At 40.6% G+C, this 22,868-nt stretch overlaps 1 protein-coding gene across 2 annotated transcripts in view; it reads right to left on the reverse strand.

Moving 5' to 3' along the window:
* The window catches only part of PARD3B (par-3 family cell polarity regulator beta), a 1,035,739-nt gene that overhangs the window by 123,963 nt on the left and 888,908 nt on the right, over window positions 1-22,868 (reverse strand). For both annotated transcript variants that reach the window (XM_029225239.1, XM_029225240.1), the window contains one exon: window positions 14,609-14,741. In XM_029225239.1, the coding sequence (XP_029081072.1) occupies window positions 14,609-14,741 (133 nt within the window). The remainder of the gene's footprint in view (window positions 1-14,608; window positions 14,742-22,868) is intronic.

The following is a 22,868-nucleotide window of genomic DNA, read 5'->3' on the forward strand; positions in this document are numbered from 1 at the left end:
CCAGTTAGCAAGTAGTGTAGCCTGGATGTGAACTTAGGCATTCTAGCTTCCATGCTCTAAAATGCTTCCCATACCTGCTATATGACTGGGTCTACAATTCAGGACCTCTATCTGTGGGTTTAAGAAGACTGCATGGGAAGACACTAGTTTAGAGTAGCATCTTCAGGGTAGATTTCAGACAGCGCTGACTGAGGACTCATGGTCTGTGTTAGTCATGGCAGCTGGCCGTGGGCCACAGGGGGCAGACTTAGAAACAAAAGTCTTCCTTTGAGGGAAATGAGGGCCAGGATGCTGGTGAAATCAGTGCCACCCCTAGGATCACGTCATTTCCTAAGGAAGCCTGTCAGGCTGGGAGATGTGGGGCAACTGGGGGTCTGTACATAAAAGAGAGGTGCTGGAGGACCTTTGGGCTGTGGAGTAGCAGCAACAAGACATGGGGGAAAACGTCCTACCAGTGTGGGACCCTTGCCCCTCTGTTTCACCAAGGGAAAGTTTCCAGTTATGGATTCCATTGACCCCTCTCCTATTGCCTTCTCCTAGACTTCCCCTACAGTGCCTAAATTTGTACCTAATTAGGGTTAATCAAATGTCTACTTTAAAAAGGGAAGTCTTTCAGGGAGTGGGAAGAACTTCCATGGGTCAGATTATTTGACCCCCACCCCGACCAGAGTGCAGCCGAGATGAACTTCACTAAGAAAACAGGTACTTTGATGGAGGACAGTATAGAGGTGTAACTTTGGACTCCTGAACACTTTGGGAGAAAGCGTGGGCTTAAGTGCAGTGTCATGATAGGGAGGTAGGGGTGATAACAGGTCAGGAAAACTGGGAAGACATTCTTAAAGACTGATAGATAGGAAGAGGCTAGGGAACATCTCCATAGTGTGTCCAGGAAAGTGGGAAGAGGGGAATTTCCTTCTCCAGCCCCTGGCTCAGATGGCTCCCCTGCTCCCACTTCTGGGTTAGTGTTTTGTGACTAACAAAAGGTTACTGGATTTTAGTGGGCTTTTCGTAGGATGGTCTGGGACCCTACAATCAGTAACTTTTTTTCCTATGGGGAAAACCATTCCCAGGTCCAAACTACTAATTTCTTAATGGGTTTTTGAAACACAGCTTGTTTTTATGTTGGGGATTGCCTGTAAACATGTTGCCTCCTTTCAAAATGATTTACGCTGCGTTTAAAAGCTAGAAATGCACTCACATGATCTTCTTCTGTATGGCTAATATGTCCTCACGTTCCAGTGAAAGCCACACTGAGATATAAAAGGACTAAAGCTACCAACCAAAAAAAAAAATCTTGAATTTATTTTGTCTTCTTCTTTCCTAAAATTTTCACTACTTCCTGAAATCTAGGTGAGCAAGTCCCAACCCTTCAAGTAGCATTTGATGTTTCACCAATAACGAGTTCAATCAAACCTCAGGCCCTTCCAAAATCCACCTAATTTGTAGACAGTTCTCTGCCTTGGTACTTCTTCCATTCCTCAGTTCAGTTGCTTTAGGAAATCAGGGGGAAACACTCATCTGTTGATGGAGGGACACATTGGGAGGGATGTGATTATGGAGCTCAAGAGGGTCTCATCAACTGAGAAGGGGTTGGTTATTGCTGGTAGGAGCCAAACTACAACAGTTACGGATACATACGTTTGATGGTTCTAATTCTTTACCTCATTCCACCTTTTGAAGCTTTTAAGAAAAGCATATGTTCTTGTCACAAAACAACAATCCATGAGGATACAGATGGAGTTCTTACCCAAAGAAAGAGATTTACTTTTTGTCCTTTCAAAGAATTCTACTGCCTCCCTCTAAGGCAAATTCCTAGGTCTTGGGTGAATCGAAATGTCACTTGCCAACCTGAACAAATAGACAGTTATTTCTCATGAATAACTCAGTGAAGCCAGCTGGGTTCTTGGGATAGCTCAAAGATACTGGACCAGTAGACAAAAAGGAATCTTCTCTCTCCTTTTACCTAGCCGACAATGGCAGCAAGTTTAAGAATGACAATAGATCTGTTCTTTGTAACATGAAAGTACATGAAGGGAAAGTTCTTTTCTCTCTCTCTCTCCTTGAAAATCTAAGAAGATGAAGGAAGTTTATATCATTACAAGAACTAGAAGTTGTAGTAGACAACTCCTAATTGTGTCCAGCATCCATTTTTCCCTTCCCCTGTGAATAAAGCACTGATTTTCTTTTAGGGACCATTTCTTCATCTATACTCAATCATGGAATTTATGTAGGTCTGATTCTACTTTCTGGTTCCAGGAGTGATCTTGTGATGCAGTTCTGACCAGTAAAGGTACTGTATCTTTCTGGCCATGGGAGCTCAGAAGTGGATATGCGACACAGGCTGAGTCAATAAGCCATTGAGGATTGCATTGAACATCAGTTCTAGGACCTCCTGGATATACTGGGCGTGAGACACTCTTTCTATAGAGTTGTTGGATTGGAGCTGCTGACGGCTGTCCTGCCACCATATGTGGGAGCCCCTTGACAATGGTTCCTACAGAGAGAATAACAAAGGTGAGAGATGGAGAAGGACAGGCCCATAATAGCCTGTCTGGAGGGTCAGGATCCAGCTTTGCCTGAAGTCAGATATGGCTATGGACTTTAAAGTTACATGAGCCAAAAAAATTTCCTTTCTTGCTTAGGCCAGTTTGAATTAGGTTTCTGTGGCAACTTAAGAGCCACTGACTTATCCAGAATTGTTTTACCACGTCCCTAGTTTTTTTGTTTTTTAACATCTTTATTGGAGTATAATTGCTTTACAATGGTGTGCTAGTTTCTGCTTTATAACAAAGTGAATCAGCTATACGTATACATATATGCCCATATCCCCTCCCTCTTGCGTCTCCCTTCCAGCCTCCCTAACCCACCCCTCTAGGTGGACACAAAGCACCGAGCTGATCTCCCTGTGCTATGCGGCTGCTTCCCACTAGCTATCTATTGTACATTTGGTAGTGTATATATGTCCATGCCACTCTCTCACTTCGTCCCAGCTTACCCTCCCCCGTCCCCAGGTCCACAAGTCCATTCTCTACATCTGCATCTTTATTCCTGTCCTGCCCCTAGGTTACTCAAAACCATTTTTTTTCTTTTTTAGATTCCATATATATGCGTTAGCATATGGTATTTGTTTTTCTCCTTCTGACTTACTTCACTCTCTATGACAGACTCTAGGTCCATCCACCTCACTACAAATAACTCAATTTCGTTTCTTTTTATGGCTGAGTAATATTCCACTGTATATATGTGCCACATCTTCCTTATCCATTCATCTGTTGATGGACACTTAGGTTGCTTACACGTCCTGGCTATTGTAAATAGAGCTGCAATGAATATTGTTGTACATGACTTTTTTTTTTTTTTTTTTTGGCGGTACGCGGGCCTCTCACTGTTGTGGCCTCTCCAGCTGTTGAGCACAGGCTCCGGACGCACAGGCTCAGCAGCCATGGCTCACGGGCCCAGCCGCTCCGTGGCATGTGGGATCCTCACGGACCGGGGCACGAACCCGTGTCCCCTGCATTGGCAGGCGGACTCTCAACCACTGCGCCACCAGGGAAGCCCCATGACTGTTTTTGAATTATGGTTTTCTCAGGGTATATGACCAGTGTGGGATTGCTGGGTCATATGTTAGTTCTAGTTTTAGTTTTTTAAGGAACCTCCATACTATTCTCCACACTGGCTGTATCAATTTACTTTCCCACCAACAGTGCAAGAGGATTCCCTTTTCTCCACACCCTCTCCAGCATTTATTGTTTGTAGATTTTTTGATGATGGCCATTCTGACTGGCGTGAGGTGATACCTCACTGTAGATTTGATTTGCATTTCTCTAATGATTAATGATGTTGAGCATTCTTTCATGTGTTTGTTGGCAGTCTGTATATCTTCTTTGGAGAAATGTCTATTTAGGTCTTCTGCCCATTTTTGGATTGGGTTGTTTGGTTTTTTTGATATTGAGCTGCATGAGCTGCTTGCATATTTTGGAGATTAATCCTTTGTCAGTTGCTTCATTTGCAAATATTTTCTCCCATTCTGAGGGTTGCCTTTTTGTCTTGTTTATGGTTTCCTTTGCTGTGCAAAAGCTTTAAGTTTCATTAGGTCCCATTTGTTTATTTTTTGTTTTTATTTCCATTTCTCTAGGAGGTGGGTCAAAAAGGATCTTGCCGTGATGTATGTCATAGAGTGTTCTGCCTATGTTTTCCTCTAAGAGTTTGATAGTGTCTGGCCCTACATTTAGGTCTTTAATCCATTTTGAGTTTATTTTTGTGTATGGTGTCAGGGAGTGTTCTAATTTCATTCTTTTACATGTGGCTGTCCAGTTTTCCCAGCACCACTTATTGAAGAGGCTGTCTTTTCTCCATTGTATATTCTTGCCTCCTTTCTCAAAGATAAGGTGACCGTACGTGTGTGGGTTTATCTCTGGGCTTTCTATCCTGTTTCATTGATCTATATTTCCGTTTCTGTGCCAGTACCATACTGTCTTGATTACTGTAGCTTTGTAGTATAGTCTGAAGTCAGGCAGCCTGATTCCTCCAGCTCCATTTTTCTTTCTCAAGATTGCTTTGGTTATTCGGGGCCTTTTGTGTTTCATACAAATTGTGAAATTTTTTGTTCTAGTTCTGTGAAAAATGCCGTGGGTAGTTTGATAGGGATTGCACTGAATCTGTAGATTGCTTTGGGTAGTATAGTCACTTTCAACATTTCTTCCAATCCAAGAATATAGTATACCTCTCCATCTGTTTGTATCATCTTTAATTTCTTTCATCAGTGTCTTACAGTTTTCTGCATACAGGTCTTTTGTCTCCCTAGGTAGGTTTATAACTAGATATTTTATTCTTTTGGTTGCAGTGGTAAATGGGAGTGTTTCCTTAATTTCTCTTTCAGATATTTCATCATTAGTGTGTAGGAATGCGAGAGGTTTCTGTTCATTAATTTTGTATCCTGCTACTTTACCAAATTCAAGATTAGCTCTAGTGGTTTTCCGGTAGCATCTTTGGGATTATCTGTGTATAGGTCCAATTATCTAGTATATACATATATACTATCTATGTATAGTATCATGTCATTTGCAAACAGTGACACCTTTACTTCTTCTTTTCCGATTTGGATTCCTTTTCTTTTTCTTCTCTGATTGCTATGTTGAATAACAGTGGTGAGAGTGGGCAACCTTGTTCTGTTCCTGATCTTAGTGGAAATGGTTTCAGTTTTTCACCATTGAGAACGATGTTGGCTGTGGGTTTGTCATATATGGCCTTTATTATGTTGAGGTAAGTTCCCTCTATGCCTACTTTCTGGAGGATTTTTATCATAAATGGGTTTTAAATTTTGTCGAAAGCTTTTTCTGCATCTATTGAGATGATCATATCGTTTTTCTCCTTCAATTTGTGAATATGGTTTATCACATTGATTGATTTGTGTATATTGAAGAATCCCTGAATTCCTGGGATAAACTCCATATGATCATGGTGTATGATCCTTTTAATGTGCTTTTGGATTCTGTTTGCTAGTATTCTGTTGAGGATTTTTGCATCTATGTTCATCAGTGGTATTGGCCTGTAGTTTTCTTTTGTGACATCTTTGTCTGGTATTGGTATCAGGGTGACGGTGGCCTTGTAGAATGAGTTTAGGAGTGTTCCTCCCTCTGCTACATTTTGGAAGAGTTTGAGTAGGATAGGTGTTAGCTCTTCTCTAAATGTTTGATAGAATTCGCCTGTGAAGCCATCTTGTCCTGAGTGTTTGTTTGTTGGAAGATTTTTAATCACAGTTTCAATTTCAGTGCTTGTGATTGGTCTGTTTATATTTTCTATTTTTTCCTGGTTCAGTCTTGGAAGGTTGTGCTTTTCTAAGAATTTGTCCATTTCTTCCAGGTTGCCCATTTTATTGGCATATAGTTGCTTGTAGTAATCTCTCATGATCCTTTGTATTTCTGCAGTGTCAGTTGTTACTTCTCCATTTTCATTCCTAATTCTGTTCATTTGAGTCTTCTCCCTTTTTTCTTGATGAGTCTGGCTTATGGTTTATAAATTTTGTTTATCTTCTCAAAGAACCAGCTTTTAATATTATTGATATTTGCTATCGTTTCCTTCATTTCTTTTTCATTCATTTCTGATCTGAACTTTATGATTTCTTTCCTTCAGCTAACTTTGGGGTTTTTTGTTCTTCTTTCTCTAACTGTTTTAGGGGTAAGGTTAGGTTGTTTATTTCAGATGATTTTTGTTTCTTAAGGTAGGATTGTATTGCTATAAACTTCCCTCTTAGAACTGCTTTTGCTGCATCCCACAGGCTTTGGGTTTTCATGTTTTCACTGTCATTTGTTTCTAGGTATTTTTTGTTTATTTCGTCTTTGATTTCTTCAGTGATCTCTTGGTTATTTAGTATTGTTTAACCTCCATGTATTTGTATTTTTTACAGTTTTTTTTCCTGTAATTGATATATAGTCTCATAGTGTTGTGGTCAGAAAAGATACCTGACACAATTTCAATTTTCTTAAATTTACTAAGGCTTTTTTTGTGACCCAAGATATGATCTATCCTGCAGAATGTTCCATGAGCACTTGAGAAGAAAGTGTATTCTGTTGTTTTTGGATGGAATGTTCTATAAATATCAATTAAGTCCATCTTGTTTAATGTGTCACTTAAAGCTGTGTTTCCTTATTTATTTTCATTTTGGATGATGTGCCCATTGGTGAAAGTGGGATGTTCAAGTCCCCTACTATGATTGTGTTACTGTCCATTTCCCCTTTTATGGCTGTTAGCATTTGCCTTATGTATCAAGGTGCTCCTATGTTGGGTGCATAAATATTTACAATTGTTGTATCTTCTTCTTGGATTGATCCCTCGATCATTATGTAGTGCCCTTCTTTGTCTCTTGTAATAGTCTTTATTTTAAAGTGTATTTTGTCTGATAGAAGAACTGCTACTCCATCTTTCTTTTGGTTTCCATTTGCATGGAATATCTTTTTCCATCCCCTCCCTTTCAGTCTATATGTGTCCTTAGGTCTGAAGTGGGTCTCTTGTAGACAGCATATGTACAGGTCATGTTTTTGTATCCATTCAGCCAGTCTATGCCTTTTGGTTGGAGCATTTAATCCATTTACATTTAAGGTTAATTATCAATATGTATGTTCCTATTACCATTTTCTTAATTGTTTTGGGTTTGTTATTGTAGGGCTTTTCCTTCTCTTGTGTTTCCTGCCTAGAGAAGTTCCTTTAGCATTTGCTGTAAAGCTGGTTTGGTGGTGCTGAATTCTCTTAGCTTTTGCTTGTCCATAAAGGTTTTATTTCTCTGTCAAATCTACATGAGATCCTTGCTGGGTAGAGTAATCTTGGTTGTCGGTTTTTCCATTTCATCACTTTAAATATGTTCTGCCACATGCTTCTGGCTTGCAAAGTTTCTGCTGAGAAATCAGCTGTTAACCTTATGGGAATTCCCTTGTATGTTATTTGTTGCTTTTCACTTGATGCTTTTAAATTTTTTCTCTGTATTTAATTTTTGATAGTTTGAGTAATTAATGTCTTGGCATGTTTCTCCTTGGATTTATCCTGTATGGGACTCTCTGTGCTTCCTGTGCTTGATTGACTCTTTCCTTTCCCATATTAGGGAAGTTTTCAAGTATAATCTCTTCAAATATTTTCTCAGTCACTTTCTGTTTCTCTTCTTCTGGGACCCCTATAGTTTGAATGTTGGTGTGTCTAACATTGTCCCAGAGGTCTCTGAGAGTATCCTCAATTCTTTTCATTCTTTTTTCTTTATTCTGCTCTGCAGTAGTTATTTCCACTATTTTATCTTCCAGGTCACTTACCTGTTCTTCTGCCTCAGTTATTCTGCTATTGATTCCTTCTAGAGAATTTTTAATTTCATTTATTGTGTTGTTCATCATTGTTTGTTTGCTCTTTAGTTCTTCTAGGTCCTTGTGAAACGTTTCTTGTAATTTTTTTCCGTTCTATTTCCAAGATATTGGATCATGTTTACTATCATTACTCTCAACTCTTTTTCAGGTAGACTGCCTATTTCCCCTTCATTTGTTTGGTCTGGTGGGTTTTTACCTTGCTCCTTCATGTGCTGTGTGTTTCTCTGTCTTCTCGTTTTGCTTAACTTACTGTGTTTGGGGTCTCCTTTTTGCTGGCTGCAGGTTCATAATTCCCGTTGTTTTTGGGGTCTTCCCCCAGTGGGTAAGGTTAGTTCAGCGGGTTGTGTAGGCTTCCTGGTGGAGAAGACTGTTGCCTGTGTTCTGGTGGATGAGGCTGGATCTTGTCTTTCCATTGGGCAGGACCCCGTCCAGTGGTGTGTTTTGGGGTGTCTGTGAACTTAGTATGATTTTAGGCAGCCTCTCTACTAATGGGTGGGGTTGTGTTCCTATCTCACTAGTTGTTGGTCATGGGGTGTCCAGCACTGGAGCTGCTGGTTGCTGAGTGGAGCTGGGTCTTAGCATTGAGACAGAGATCTCTGGGAGAGCTCCTGCTGGCTAAGATTATTTGGGGCGGGAGGTCTCTGGTGGACCAATGTCCTGAACTCGGCTCTCCTACCTCAGAGGCTCAGGTCTGACTCCTGGCTGGAGCACCAAGACCCTGTCAGCCACACAGGTCAGAAGAAAAGGGAGAGAAAAAAGAAAGAAAGGAAAAAATAAACTAAAATAGAAGTTATTAAAATTTAAAAAGTTAGTTAAAAAAATTTAAAAGTAATAAAAAAAATTAAGAAGAGAGCAACCAAACCAATAAAGAAATCCATCAATGGTAAGAAGTGTTAAAAACTATTTTAAAAAAAATGGACAGACAGATCCCTAGGACAAATGGTAAAAGCAAACCTATATAGACAAAATCACACACAGAAGCATACACATACACACTCACAAAAAGAGAAAAAGTTGGAAAAATATATATATCGTTGCTCCCAAAGTCCACCTCCTCAATTTGGGATGATTCGTTGTCTCTTCAGGTATTCCAGAGATGCAGGGTACATCAAGTTGATTGTGGAGATTTAATCCGCTGCTCCTGAGGCTGCTGGGAGAGATTTCCCTTTCTCTTCTTTGTTCTCAGAGCTCCCGGGGCTCAGCTTTGGATTTGGTCCCGCCTCTGTGTGTAGGTCGCCTGAGGGCATCTGCTCTTTGCCCAGACAGGACAGGGTTAATGGAGCAGCTGATTCGGGGGCTCTGGCTCACTCAGGCCGGCGGGGGGGGGGGGGGGGGGAAATTGTCCCTGGATCATGGGACCTTGGCAGTGGCAGGCTGCACAGCAGCTCCCGGGAGGGGAGGTGTGGAGAGTGAGCTGTGCTCGCACACAGGCTTCTTGGTGGCGGCAGCAGCGGCCTTAGCGTCTAATGCCCGTCTCTGGGGTCCGCGCTTTTAGCTGCGGCTCGCGCCCGTCTCTGGAGCTCGTTTATGTGGTGCTATGAATCCCCTCTCTTCGCGCACCCTGAAACAATGGTCTCTTGCCTCTTCGGCAGCTCCAGACTTTTCCCCGGACTCCCTCCCGGTCAGTTGTGGCGCACTAACCCCTTCAGGTTGTGTTCATGACACCAACCCCAGTCCTCTCCCGGCGATCCGACCGAAGCCTGAGCCTCAGCTCCCAGTCCCACCCGCCCCGGCGGGTGAGCAGACAAGCCTCTCGGGCTGGTGAGTGCCGGTCGGCACTGATCCTCCGTGCTGGAATCCCTCTGCTTTGCCCTCCGCACCCGTTGCTGCGCTCTCCTCCGTGGCTCCGAGGCTTTCCCCCCGCCCACCCCCATCTCCACCAGTGAAGGGGCTTCCTAGTGTGTGGAAACCTTTCCTCCTTCACAGCTCCCTCCCACTGGTGCAGGTCCCTTCCCTATTCTTTGTCTCTGTTTTTTCTTTTTTCTTTTGCCCTACCCAGGTATGTGGGGAGTTTCTTGTCTTTTGGGAGGTCTGAGGTCTTCTGCCAGTGTTCAGTAGGTGTTCTGTAGGAGTTGTTCCACGTGTAGATGTATTTCTGATGTATTTGTAGGGAGGAAAGTGATCTCCACGACTTACTCCTCCACTATCTTGAAAGGTCCCCCCTGCCCCCGTCCCTAGTTTTTAACAAATGCCTTCACGGAGCAGGAGAAGGAAAATATGAACAAGTCTTAGTTCTTGTATTGGACCAGTGTACAGCAGGAGCTCATTTCTCTTATCCATCATGTGTAGAAAATTACCTTCTGATGGTTTTGTACTTGTGTGGCTATTACACATTCCATCTCAAATCCTTTCCTAAGATGGCTAGCACGAGCTCAGCATCTTGATCTCCCTTTCTTCTGACTACAGAATTCACCAGCTGTGTCTGTTATTGTCCAGACAGCTGCCAAGTATATCCATCCATTTGGTTTGTAAATCATCTTCGTAATAGAACAAATCTTTCAGAATGTTGTTATTTATTCACCCAACCATCTCTTTGTTCCAACCATGACCTACCTGAACCCATCCCTTTCGCCATAAAGACATAGTGTTATGTCTTTTATGACGGTGGAAACCAGCTTACCTCCTTCCCACCCATGTGTCTACAAACCCCTTTTACAGATAAACATTCTTCTAATTTAGCCAAAGAAGTAAAAAGAGGAAGGAGGTATAATATATGCCATGCAGCTCTTGAAAAGAAACAGTAATGAAGGTACTAATATTTGTAGAAAGCTCTAGAGCCATCCCATTTCCGAAATTATTACTTACAGGATATGCATGCTGCTGTTAAAGAAGCAGAAATCTTTATCTGCTAATAATAATAATAATAAAGCCCAACTAGGACAAACCGCAGCCTGCTGCCAGAGGACTGTGGCAGTCTTAACAAATTTTCCAGAACATAAAATGCCAGTAGATAACAGGTATTAGGTTTTCTTCTGGCAAATCTGAACACTTCACAGCTAGCCTATCTTGCTCTCTTAATTGGGCCTATAAAAACTCACCAGGCATCTCTTGGAGCCATTGAAATTCCCTCCACTTGTTCTTTACAGCTTTTCAGAGCCTAGATGGGAAAACAGCTACCAAACAGACTTGCTGAAAAGAATTTTAAGGTCTCATGTCTATATTTACAAACCTTGCAATCTGTGTGTATTCATTTATTTCAACACAAATGAAGTGAATAAATCAGGAGCTCCTTTGGGAAAAGAAAAACCACCATATTTGAGAGAAAAAGAACAAAATATGTGACTGAGGCAACTCCCAAATGTTCTCTATCGCTTTCCCAGCACCCCTCATGCACACCCTGCTTCCAACAGAATTAACTGCACTCATTTAGCAGATAATACTACTCTACACTACAGCATTTCTCACATATATTAATGTCCTTTTTTTTGGTTTTGGCTTAGATGTCTGTATTCCTGGCTAGACTGTGAGTTCCTCCGACATAGAGATGATACATTATTGTTACCAGTACTGCGCTTATGCTAAGGCTGAGCAAATATTGGTTAAAATTGAATAGGAGACACAGAAAAAAGAGAAGGAAAAGAGAGAGAGGTATGAGAGCAAGGGAGAACCCAAGAGAGCAGTACGAGAAATCTTTGGCTCTGGGCCACTGGGCAGGTGTAACATAGGCAGAAAACTACCCACAAGATGGCCTGGGAAGATGCAGAAAGTCTGAGGGGGGTCAAAGAAAAAAAGAGTGATAAAAATACATTCCAAAAAATATTAATAAGGAGCAGCTTTTCCTAAAAGCATACTCCAAAATTTCTCTAGGATTGTCTTCCAAGTTTCTAATATACAGCCTGCAAATTTCATTATACGTTTCTTGCGCAGAAAATGACAACTGTATCATGACACCTGGCTAAAAGTGACTGTAAACTGCACCCTAATTTCAGAGATGTGAAAAATAAAATAAACAAACAATAAAACCACCAGAAAACTATGAACAGAACCTAATAATCTTTTCAGTGATTCATAGATCCTAATACTCTTTCTGTGATTTTTTTTTTTCGGTACGCGGGCCTCTCACTGTTGTGGCCTCTCCCGTTGCAGAGCACAGGCTCCGGACGCGCAGGCTCAGCGGCCATGGCTCACGGGCCCAGCCGCTCAGCGGCATGTGGGATCTTCCCCGACCGGGGCACGAACCCGTGTCCCCTGCACCGGCAGGCGGACTCTCAACCACTGCGCCAGCAGGGAAGCCCTCCGTGATTATTTTAATAATTTTGGCTTTGAAGACTTTTGTGAGCATACTTTCATTCTTTTTGGCCTTTTAAGAAAGTAGTTATTAGGTAACTTATTCCCCTAATTTCCTTCTCGATAGATCAGAAGTTCCCCAGTACAGTGTGACTCGAGGGGATATTTGTCAGGCCTCTCAGTCTGAGGTACTGGGAGCTTGGGGGATTCTGAGTCCATGACAGTATTTTTTGATGATGCTGGTCCATGTACTGATCTTGTTAGATAAGTAGAACTACTTCAGTGTTTACTGAAGCAATTGGAATCAATGCCCTACTTTTAGACTTGTGAGTCAGAAAGCTTGATGACCACCTGGAGAAGCACCTGGGAGCCCTCTCTTGGGTCCCATCCCTCCCCTTCATGGACTGTCTAACCGTTTTTAACAGGCACCCTCGGTGATCCTGAAGACCAGCCAATCTAGGAACCACAGTCTCATAAAAGCTGCCTTGTTGTGTCTGGCTGACTGGCAGGAATGAAATGGTAACTTTCTAAACTTGCTTTCCTAGCTCTCTCCAAAAGTAGCAAGACAACGGGGTGATCTCTCAGGTCTACGGTGGACAAAAGATACCAGTGTTTTTCCTTGGCTTGTGGAGAGGACGGGAAAGGATGCTGAGATTCTAATCCCTGGTTTGGAGTATCACAGCCAATCACAATGAACAGTCATCTTTTATGACAGTGCATTTCCCAAGCATCCCTTTGGGAAGCTGGAGTCCCCAGCTGTCTGGGAAATGTAAAATCAGTCACTTTTGGCAAAGCTCAACACACCCGAGCATGGGAAACACAAATGAAAATAGAGAGACTCTTTTACTCACTAGATTGTTTGTCTGGTTACACATTTGCTCAGCACAGAAACAGAATCATCAAGATAGGGAGGACACAAGTGTGTAGTTATCTAGCTCAGGTTTGATGAAGGTAAGAGGAAACTTTAAGTCTCATGAGTGGAAGCATTTTCATCCTTTCAGTTTGATGTAAGGAGATCATATAAAGTAAGGTCCAAACAACAGGGACTACTTTATCTAAAATTACTTATCTTATTTTGCTCATAGGAATTCACACTGGTTTTGAGAAGGAAGACTTTTCAATGCACTGGACATGGTGGGAACAACTTCCCTTTATTTTATTGTCCATTTGGTTCAGGGAGCAGAGCCTCATGTATAGAGTCTTTCATCAAAGTCAATAAGTCAATCTGATTAAGCTTGAAATGAATTGTTGTAGATTGTTAGTCTGTGAACATCTTTCTCTTCTGTTACTGAGAGTCTAAGTGACCAGTTGCCCCATCACTGTAAATGCCACTCTGCTTAATCCTACATCTGTAATAAAGCCAGTAAATAGCTGTTTGTTCCGATGTGTAGTCACAGGATGCTTATCTGTGGGAGAGGCTGAGGCCATTTGGTTGGGGATCGCTAATCCTTACTGTGTATTTCTGATTAGTGTTTTTAAACTCTGCCATATAAGGAAGAGTCTATGGGGCTAAGAAATTTCAGTCGCTCTGCGCAACAGTGGTGGATGCTGGGACTGAGTTTGGAGCCCCTGTGCAAAAGTACTAGGTCTCATGCATGAGAAACCACAGTATCCAAGTGAAGACTAGAGGGAATCAGCTCAGTGGCTGGACTCTACTCTCCCTCCTGTGACCTCGTGAACACAAATATGAGTGTGAAAATCAAGAAAGGAAACTTTCCTTTAATACATCTGTCCTTCGAAAGAGCTGGTGTGGCCACCAGGGATAAGACAGTTCCTTATGGGGTTCTCAAAACAGCACTAAAAACTGTAGGAGAAGAGGCAGTAATCATCAAAGCGGATGAGTGAGAACCTTGCCTTCTTGAAAAAGGCAAGAGAGTGAATCATGCTATTTTGAAAAAAACCCAGAAAATATCTCTTTAGAGGTCACAATATTCTTTTCTCTTCCCAAATGTTGAAGGATTTGGCAAAGAGAACCCTCTAATAAAAAACTGCCCTTATCTCAAAATAAAATGATCTTAGTGTACTGGTAAGATCAGCAAAATGTAAATTGTTCACATGCAATACACAAACAGTTGATATCTTTGAATTGATATCTTTCGGACCCTTCTGAAATTTATTTCTAATATCATTTTGCAAAGGAGAGATGGCTTATGTTGCATGGTCTGTTAATGCTTGACCAGATGTCTGAGACTCAAGAGATGGAGGGCAAGGATTAAGGCTCAGTAGATGATGGCCAAGATTGCTTGTGTTCTTTAAAATAGCTAACATCTGCTCCATCCCAACAAGCTGGCATACAAGTCCAACAGGGAGTAAATATGAGAGCAATTAAAATGAACTACTGTGCATTAGGGTGGTTTGATTTATACAAACAACTTCTGTGGGAGAAAGTGGCTGTGGTTTAGGTAATGTTCACATCTATGAAACTGAAGTAACCTAAATATAGCTTGATATGTACAGCGCATTCTTGGCTATGTTCTTCTGCTCTTAACTACATCAGTAAAGATGAATTCAGTGATTGCAATCAGGCATGGACTTACCCAGTGAAGGTCATAGTCAGGTCTTGCTCTTCCTTCACTGTCCTCACATAAAGCGAAAGCTTCCCTCCGAGCCTGGTAATACTCCTTCCGCAACTTCTGGATGCGGTCAGTGCTTCCGCTAATGGAACGGCCACTGCAGGACATAATCAGAGGACATAATCAGACAGTCACACAATGTACATCATCCTGGAAACTCGCTTTTTGATTTTTTTTTTTTTATCAAAGCAGCTGACATCCAAATTTGGAAGATTCAGTAATATCATACAGACATGCTAGGAGAACTGTGAAATCCCTGGTAATAAAAATAAATAAAAACCAGTCTTTATGTGCATATGTTTAGCTCCAAGGGTCAAAACATCTAACTTGGGATTAATAAATGCCTTTTGAGTGAGAACTTAAGATAAGGTCCTGATCTTTAGAGCAATTAAAAGAGCCATCACCTTTTTCTTATAATCATATGTACAGAGTTTGGTTAAATTTTAATGTAGTAACTCATTTTGTCAAATAAGTGGTGCCAACTTGAGACCAGTTGCTTGACCTGAAGGTTGGAGGTGATGCAGAGTTGGCAGGTGCCACTGTTCATTTTAATGACATGTGTGAATTTTTGGAGTGGGGCTGGAGTACATGTCATTATATGGGTGTGGGCAGGACATAGAGAAAGAGAAGAAGGTGGAAGCCATGTGAAGAAGTAAAAAGAAAACTAAAGAGCTGGTCATAGAACATACCATCTTGGTTAGTTGTCCAAGCTTTTCCTCTCTCTACTTAGCTACTTCTTCCTCTCAGGAATTACAGCTTCTCCAGTGACTTATCCATTCAACCCCACACTAGTCAGCCAGTGGCTCCCTTTTAACTTGGATCTGTCACCATCAGTACCAACAGTACCAACATCACATGATACAATCAGGGCTAGGAAGCAAGGGGAGGATGCTAGGCAGGCCTCTACAGCTGATCAACTTGTTTGGTTCATCTGAGGCATAACTGAGTGCCCCATTGTGTCAGACCTTATGTTAAGACCTGGGGATCTTAAAACAAACAGAACTCGTTCACAAAAAGCACACAGTCTGGGAGGTGGGGGGCTGAAAGGGATACAGAGGACCACAATCCATGGTGACCAGTGCTGTAGGTGTGCACAGGGCCTTTGGGGACTCACACTGCTTAAGATTTAACAGGGTGAGAGCAGGGCCAAGGAAGGAGACCACAGAAGGCTCTACAGAGGAGGTGACACTTTAGCTGAGTCTTGAAGGATGCACAGGTGCTCAATAACTGGACAAGTGAGGTGAGGAAATTCCAGGTGGAGGGAAGGGCAATGCAAAGGACAGAAATGAGAAAGCACCCTGCTTTGGGGGGATGCAAGGAGGTCAGTTGGGCAAGCAGTGGTCCTCGGCTTCTTCTGTCCTGCCTCGTACCCATATTGGGTGATGGATGTTCCCTTCCTTCTCTCATTTGGGAAGCAAATTATAATAAAAAGGGAGTGCTGGTACTTTAGGGATATTCTGAACTTACTCTAATAAATGATGAAATATATCACTTGCAAATGTTGGTACTTTAACTCAATTTGTAACAATTAATCATAATGATACTCATATTTCATGGGTATGTGAGAATCACTGCTAGAGTATATACAGGGAATATGGGAGGAAACAGGGAAGAGAGGCAGGTGAGACTGAGAAAAGTAGGTAGGGGTCCCACGGTGAAGACCTCTACATGCCAAAAACATCCCCAAGTATTACAGTTGAGCTTTAAGTTTAAATGAGATATCTGATAGAATGAGATATCTGAAAGCAGTAGAAAGAAGTCATCTGCTATTTTGTTAAAACATTTAAAAATTATACTTAAACTATAAAAAAAAAAGGGTGAGTAAACATTTTTTGGAAGGAAAACGTTCTTCCCAAACTAGATTGTAAGTTAATTGAAAGCAGGACCACGTGTCTCAACATCCTCTGTACAAAGTTAGCACAGAGTTCTTGGCTTCCTACCTGCTCTACGGACACCAAGCAGCTTATGCCTTTGTTTAAGAAAAGACAAGTTCTTAGGGATCACATACCTTGATTTTTCTTCAATATGTATTTTTAAAACGTGCAAAGTAGTTCTAACTCTGTTTCCTGACTATACTTTTTTTTTTTGAACAAAAGTTTTCCTCGAGAACTTGGAAAAGATAAAGGTAAGAAAGAAGTGGAACGTCTGATATGCTTTTCTGAACAACGGAAGGCAGGAAAGGCAGCACAGCTCAATTCTGAACAGCTTCCCTCACTCTTGAGTGTTCTGAGCTAACTATGGGCCTGCGTCCACTGTGCAGGCTTCTGCCCATTACATGCATGCACGAGCCGCGCTTAAACTCACCAGATGAGTTCAATCAACGTGGTGCAAACACAGCATACATAATCTATTAGTTTACCCAAAGAAACCGAAGCACTGAATTCAAGCAGAATGAAGTCATCAGTAATAAAGGAAAAAGAAAGAAACTGATAAGGGACTGTCTTAAAAATCCCCACAATTTTCCTACATTTGTGGGAAAAAATAATCATACTCAGACCGTAAACTATTCTTCCATATGCCAATAAATAAATAAATTTAAAAATACGGGTTTGATCAGATTTCAGTTCTCAGATAGAAGGAATGGGGCAAGAATACAAAATCAGCTGTTTACGATTCAGAAAATCCCCTATGGCTGACAGGAACATGACTATTTACCCAGAGAAGAAATCTGACCTCAGAGAAAAACAGGAAAAAAGTCTAGAAATTCATGGACCATCTAAGTGCAAAACATTCTCCCTTGTGTGAATATTTTAAAGAAGTTATGGGGCACCGGGCGAACCTTTCATGATAAGCCAGGATTACATCGCAACATTCTCTCTTTTTTTTTCTCTCTCTCTAACCCTCACTCTACTTCTAGTAACTGTATCAGATTTTTTCCCAGGTAGTTGGTTTATATAATACAATTAGGAATAGAAAATTCTGATTTCATCTCTCAGCTCTTCTGTGCAGATAACACACACAGGTTTACCATCAAATCAATGAAAATTAAAAAAAATAATAAAACAAAAAACAACACAGCTATTGTAACCAAAGCAGTTAACTGATTCCATTTTGTGTTGAAGAGGTAGAAATTTGAAGAGGAACATAAAAATGCCTTTGTCATAAAGCAGCAATAATCATAATACTCATAATTTATGGAACATTTATACAGCCAATATGTTGATACAGACTTTTAGTGACTCCACTTTCTGCTCAGAGCAGACATCACTAATCACTTACGGCATTCCTTCCCCATAGTCCTAGACATGGCCTTAGGATCCTTCTTAACCCAGAACTTCAGAAAGCTACTACCAATCTATAGGAGCTGGAACTTGAGTTGAGTTACATAATTGCTGTGTAACGGGTGTTGTAAATACTTCAGAATCACAGAATACTTAAAGGTAGCTTTTACTGTTTTGCTCCATAGACATGAGGAAGCCGAGGGTCATGGCTAATAGATGTACAAGGTCTAACTTCAAAGAAGGCTCTTTCCACCACTGCTTACTACCTTTCAACCTGCATCTCCTCCTTCATCTCATTTATATCTTAAAGACTAGGTCTTCTAACAACATACTGGACCAGAATGGAAGTTAAGGCCAGCCTTGAGGAGTTACTTTCTGAGGACTCCTGGTTTTCCTTTCCTCCCTCTATTTACATGTTAATGGTTCCATTCTCCTGGCTTTATGGAACTTAGTAGTAGAGCTTCTAAGAATTTTGCCTGATAGTTTCAGAAGCAACGTTAGCTTATGATGTAACTCACATACTCTTGCAATCATATAAAATCTGGTAAAGTATCAATAATCCCATCTCCAAGTTGCTAGTTAGAAAATTAGGCTTACTGTATTATTTGTTCACTGGATAAGGTAAAGGTTAGCCACTCTTACCAAAAAAGTTCCTATTATAGCTGTATCCATGTGTAGGTGATCAACGCCACTCCTGCACTTTCAATGTGCTGAAATTTTATTTTAAATTAATTCAAGCGGTATAACAAAACAGATTTATATTGCAGTGATTTCTTGTCAATTATGCTGCCTACGCCTTTAAAGGCAGACGTACAGTTAAATAGGCTTTTAACACTTTAAAGCTGGAAAGAGTTTCAAGTTGCAATGAAATTCAGAAACCATGTCATTTTCTTCATCGTCACCTATAGTAATATATCCCCAAATGCAATACACATCACAGTAAGGCATTATCTGCTCCTTTGGAATCTAACCTTATTCTTCCTAGTTCATAATTACCTCAATTGAAATACATTTTAAAATGAGCATTCATTTGTGCATGCCATAGTCTCCTCCCATTACTACAACAGGCTGGAGAAAAGAAACTAACATTTATTAAGCTCCTATGACGCCTTAAGTATAATATTTATGCTTTACATACTTCATCTCATTTAATCCCCCAATTTTTGAGGATGACATTGTTATTAACATTTCACAAATGAGCACGCTGAGGCTCAGACAAGTAGCCCAATTGGTGAGTGGCGGACCAGGAGATGTGTGACTCCAAAGCCAGTGTTATTTTGACCATACCTTGCTGCCTTGTGAGAAATGCATTAAAATGCAGTGGCATTTTGTAGCAGCAGTGCACAGGCATTTCAAGACAGAGGGAATTTAGCATTTATAGCCATACCTTTTGATATTCTTTTATTTGCACAGACCTTTGTAATAAAAATAGAAATTGAAGCAGCTAAAGTAACAGAAAGACATGCAATGAAGTCTGTATTCATTAAAGAATGATGCTAGAGCAATTGCAGACAGAGATTTCTGGGTAATGAATATTACATCTCTAATAAGCTCATGTGGGAAACCGGCATAAAACTGAATGGGGTGCAAAAGAGACTCAACCTGTGACAAAGAACCCACATGAAAGAGAAAGAAACTCTGGATTAGGACCAGGACGGAGAGGCAGCCAGGGCTGCTGCTGGTAAGGCTCACCACTGGCTGAACTAGAGGGAGCCAGTCACTGCCAGCAAACCATTGTCTGACTTGTGAATTCACCTGCCATGACTTTGCGTGTATGCCTAAGTGGGCATGCATGTAAATAATGTACCCTAACTATGATTAAATTGTACACAGTTAATTCCAAAGAGCTGTGTCATTTTCAGATAGCCTCAAGTCATGTAGCTCTTCGTTGTCAAGGAGAGGTGTTTGCCACCGGTGAGTAGATACCAGCCTGGGGTCCAGATCTGATGACGCAGTTAAGAACAGTCTTTATAGAATGGAACCTTAACAGGAATATTTCTACCTGGGTGAGATAATCCTTACAAACTCACTGAACAAAACGGTTGAAATTAGATGTATGCGTGTCAACGATAATCAGTAGAATAGGGACTGCTTTGAGTTTGATAGATTATTCAATTTTTTATGATGTTACTGTACAAATGTTATTTTGATGCTTACCACAGAATATTTTAATTATGTAAACATGGTGTTCATCTTTCTATATTTACAAAAGGGTGGAATTTTAAAAGTTTTCTCAAAAAGTTTTCCTCCTTTTGAAAGATAGGGAGTGAAGAAAAAACTCTTGCACCCTTTAAGAATGCCAATATGCTATTCTTTCCCTGTTTGTCTCCCCCTGATGGGAAGGCTTGTTTGTCTTATCTTTCTGCATTTAAGGACCTAAGAAATCATCCTAGCTTTAAACTACAAATTTAGCAGTACCACCGTTCTGCCTTAGAAAACAGGGCATATTTTTTTCAAAGTGGGAATAGAGCTCTCAAAGTACGTGGGATTCTGTGGCATTCACACTCTTGATAACATGAATATAATAAAATCTAACTGTCTATATGCAATCTTCTCTTACTAATTATACTTCAAACTCCAAACTAAGCTCTGGAAGAGAATATTCAGCTGAAGACAGTCGGACACAGCTATTACTTATCTTCTGTTGGTGATAAAGATTTCTGTCAAATAAGAAAATTTAGAGATTCTTATAAGTGTACTCAGGATCATTAATTCAAAAGCATTTTGAAGATTTACAGCAACTATAGTCCAATAGCACTTACACTTTCATTCTTCAGATTTAAATTCCATAATGCAAATACATTTATATAGTGTGCCCACATATGCTAAATGAGATTTAGTAATAAACAATGGCTTTTAATGGGGCTTAACTCCATAAAATTCTTCAAATGATATTTTCATACTGGAAAGCTCTGAAAATTATCCGGCGTAAATATTCAGCGAAAATTATGATTATATAAATTCTTTATCTTCTCCCTGCTCCTAATTTTGTAAAAAGAGTATCTATTTTTTCAAAGGTATATTGACAAATAAGATTTTTCGTGGTTTAGTCCAGTGAAATTTTGGAACACAGAACTGACTACCCGTGAACAACATTTGGGAATTTTTCTAATTTCTTTCCCAATTCATCACCACTATGATGGTGACCCCCTTTTTCAATTATTTTTGATTAAAAGTTTCCCCAAATAACAAGAATACGCCTTTCTTCATATGGATATTTAATTTCTATTAGATTTCAGTTATTTCGTTGATTAAAACACTCTAAATTAAGAACCCTTTGCTTACTATGATTGCCTATTAATTCCTATATTAAGAGTATGAGTTTAGAAAAAGGGTGAATAATATAACAGACAAATTTTTCACATTTAGAATCTCCCTTTATTTCTAGAATTACTTTTGTCAATTATCTCTGACATTATACTTCTTATTAGTAGGTGAAGAAACAATACTTAGACATCTTAAGAGACAATTTAATGTCACATGAAAAACTGGTGGCAGAATCTGAGGGAAAAAACTATGTTCTATGCTAATACATTACTTTGAAAAGCACGTATTTGTATAAATTTCGAAGAGTTCAACAAAATTACTCCAATGTCAAGATCCTGTGGGAAAGCTAAAAAACTGGTCCAGAGAGGGTGATATGCAAGTTAGAGTTATAAAGAAGAGCGAACCCTACAAAGCTCGGCCTATAATCCTGAACATGGTCCTTCCCTCAACCATCCTGACGCTGCCAGTGGCATTTTGACCCAGACGCAACAACCTGACAACGTGACTTGGCTTACCTGGGCTCCTGAGTTTGCCATGGCAACCTGAGTCTGACCATTTGCCTTTCTCCACATCTTTCCTGCTTTAAGCGTCTGTTCCCTTTGAGATCCTTATCTTGGTATTTCCATTCCTAGCTCAGTCAACTGACCCTCTGACTCTTATAGCTTGAAGATTTGTCCTGGAAATCTTAACCCTGGACTGGACTTTGACCCCAATGAATCAAGCCTTAGCAGGGTGGGCGGGGGGCGGGGGGCGCCTTCCGCTGACACTTTTGATTGCCTAATGGCAAACATTTCCACTCATACCATGAACCACGGCCACCATTTACCACTGAAAGTAATCTCATTGATGCATGAAGGGCAGCTTTCTCCCATGTGACTGATTGCTGTGATGGAGAATCTCACCAGATCAATGTCATCTCCTCTTCTGATAAAAGGCTCTGCTCTACCTTTGCTCTTTATCACTTGAGACAACTCGAGGCCGCTCTCTAATCGGAACACTCTGCTTCTCTATCTCCATTTCTAGAGAAGGTGGAAATTTCTTAGAAGTGACACTGACAGTGTTATTCACAATTCAACAACACATGAGTTATTATTCACGCCTTCAACTCACCATTACAAGCCTGTAACACATAATTGCATTATTCTGATACTGTGCAGTGACCTCCTGGCTGTGTTCAAATTTCAGAAGCTGGTTTTGCCATCAGTCATAAAATACCTATTTGAATAGTATTCTAATATATTTCCTCCAACACAGTTTTTGAGCCTTTAGTAATTTACACAAATACTGGGCACATTCAAATTATGTATAAGCATATGATACACACTGTCTTGAGACAGTTCGCCAATTTTATTAACAATACAAAGTGTGTGGGGTCACCGAAGGAATTTATCAAGTGTTCCATATGGTAATTTTTGTTTCTTCAGGAAGATTTTAAAATATAGTTGAAAAGTTCACACTGGACGCCAGCAAAATTGCCCTTCATTTCTACTCTACATCTTTGTTAACAAGCATACGTAGATGCAAAGAAAAACAGATTTGGACCAATTTGAAACTGGGCATTCACTTTGTCTTCTGTTAAAGATGATGAACCATTATAATTCATGTAGTCACAGCTGTTCTTACATGGCGGAAGTACAGTGACACTGCATCACAACTGCATTTAAGTGATGCTTCAGTATTTGAGCTTAGACAAAAATGGGGGCTTGGGGGAAAACAGCAATTTAAGTAGGGACAGT

Source organism: Monodon monoceros, unplaced genomic scaffold, assembly GCF_005190385.1.
Source record: "Monodon monoceros isolate NGI ecotype Baffin Bay Population unplaced genomic scaffold, NGI_Narwhal_1 Super_Scaffold_16, whole genome shotgun sequence".
NCBI classification, from domain to species: domain Eukaryota; kingdom Metazoa; phylum Chordata; class Mammalia; order Artiodactyla; family Monodontidae; genus Monodon; species Monodon monoceros.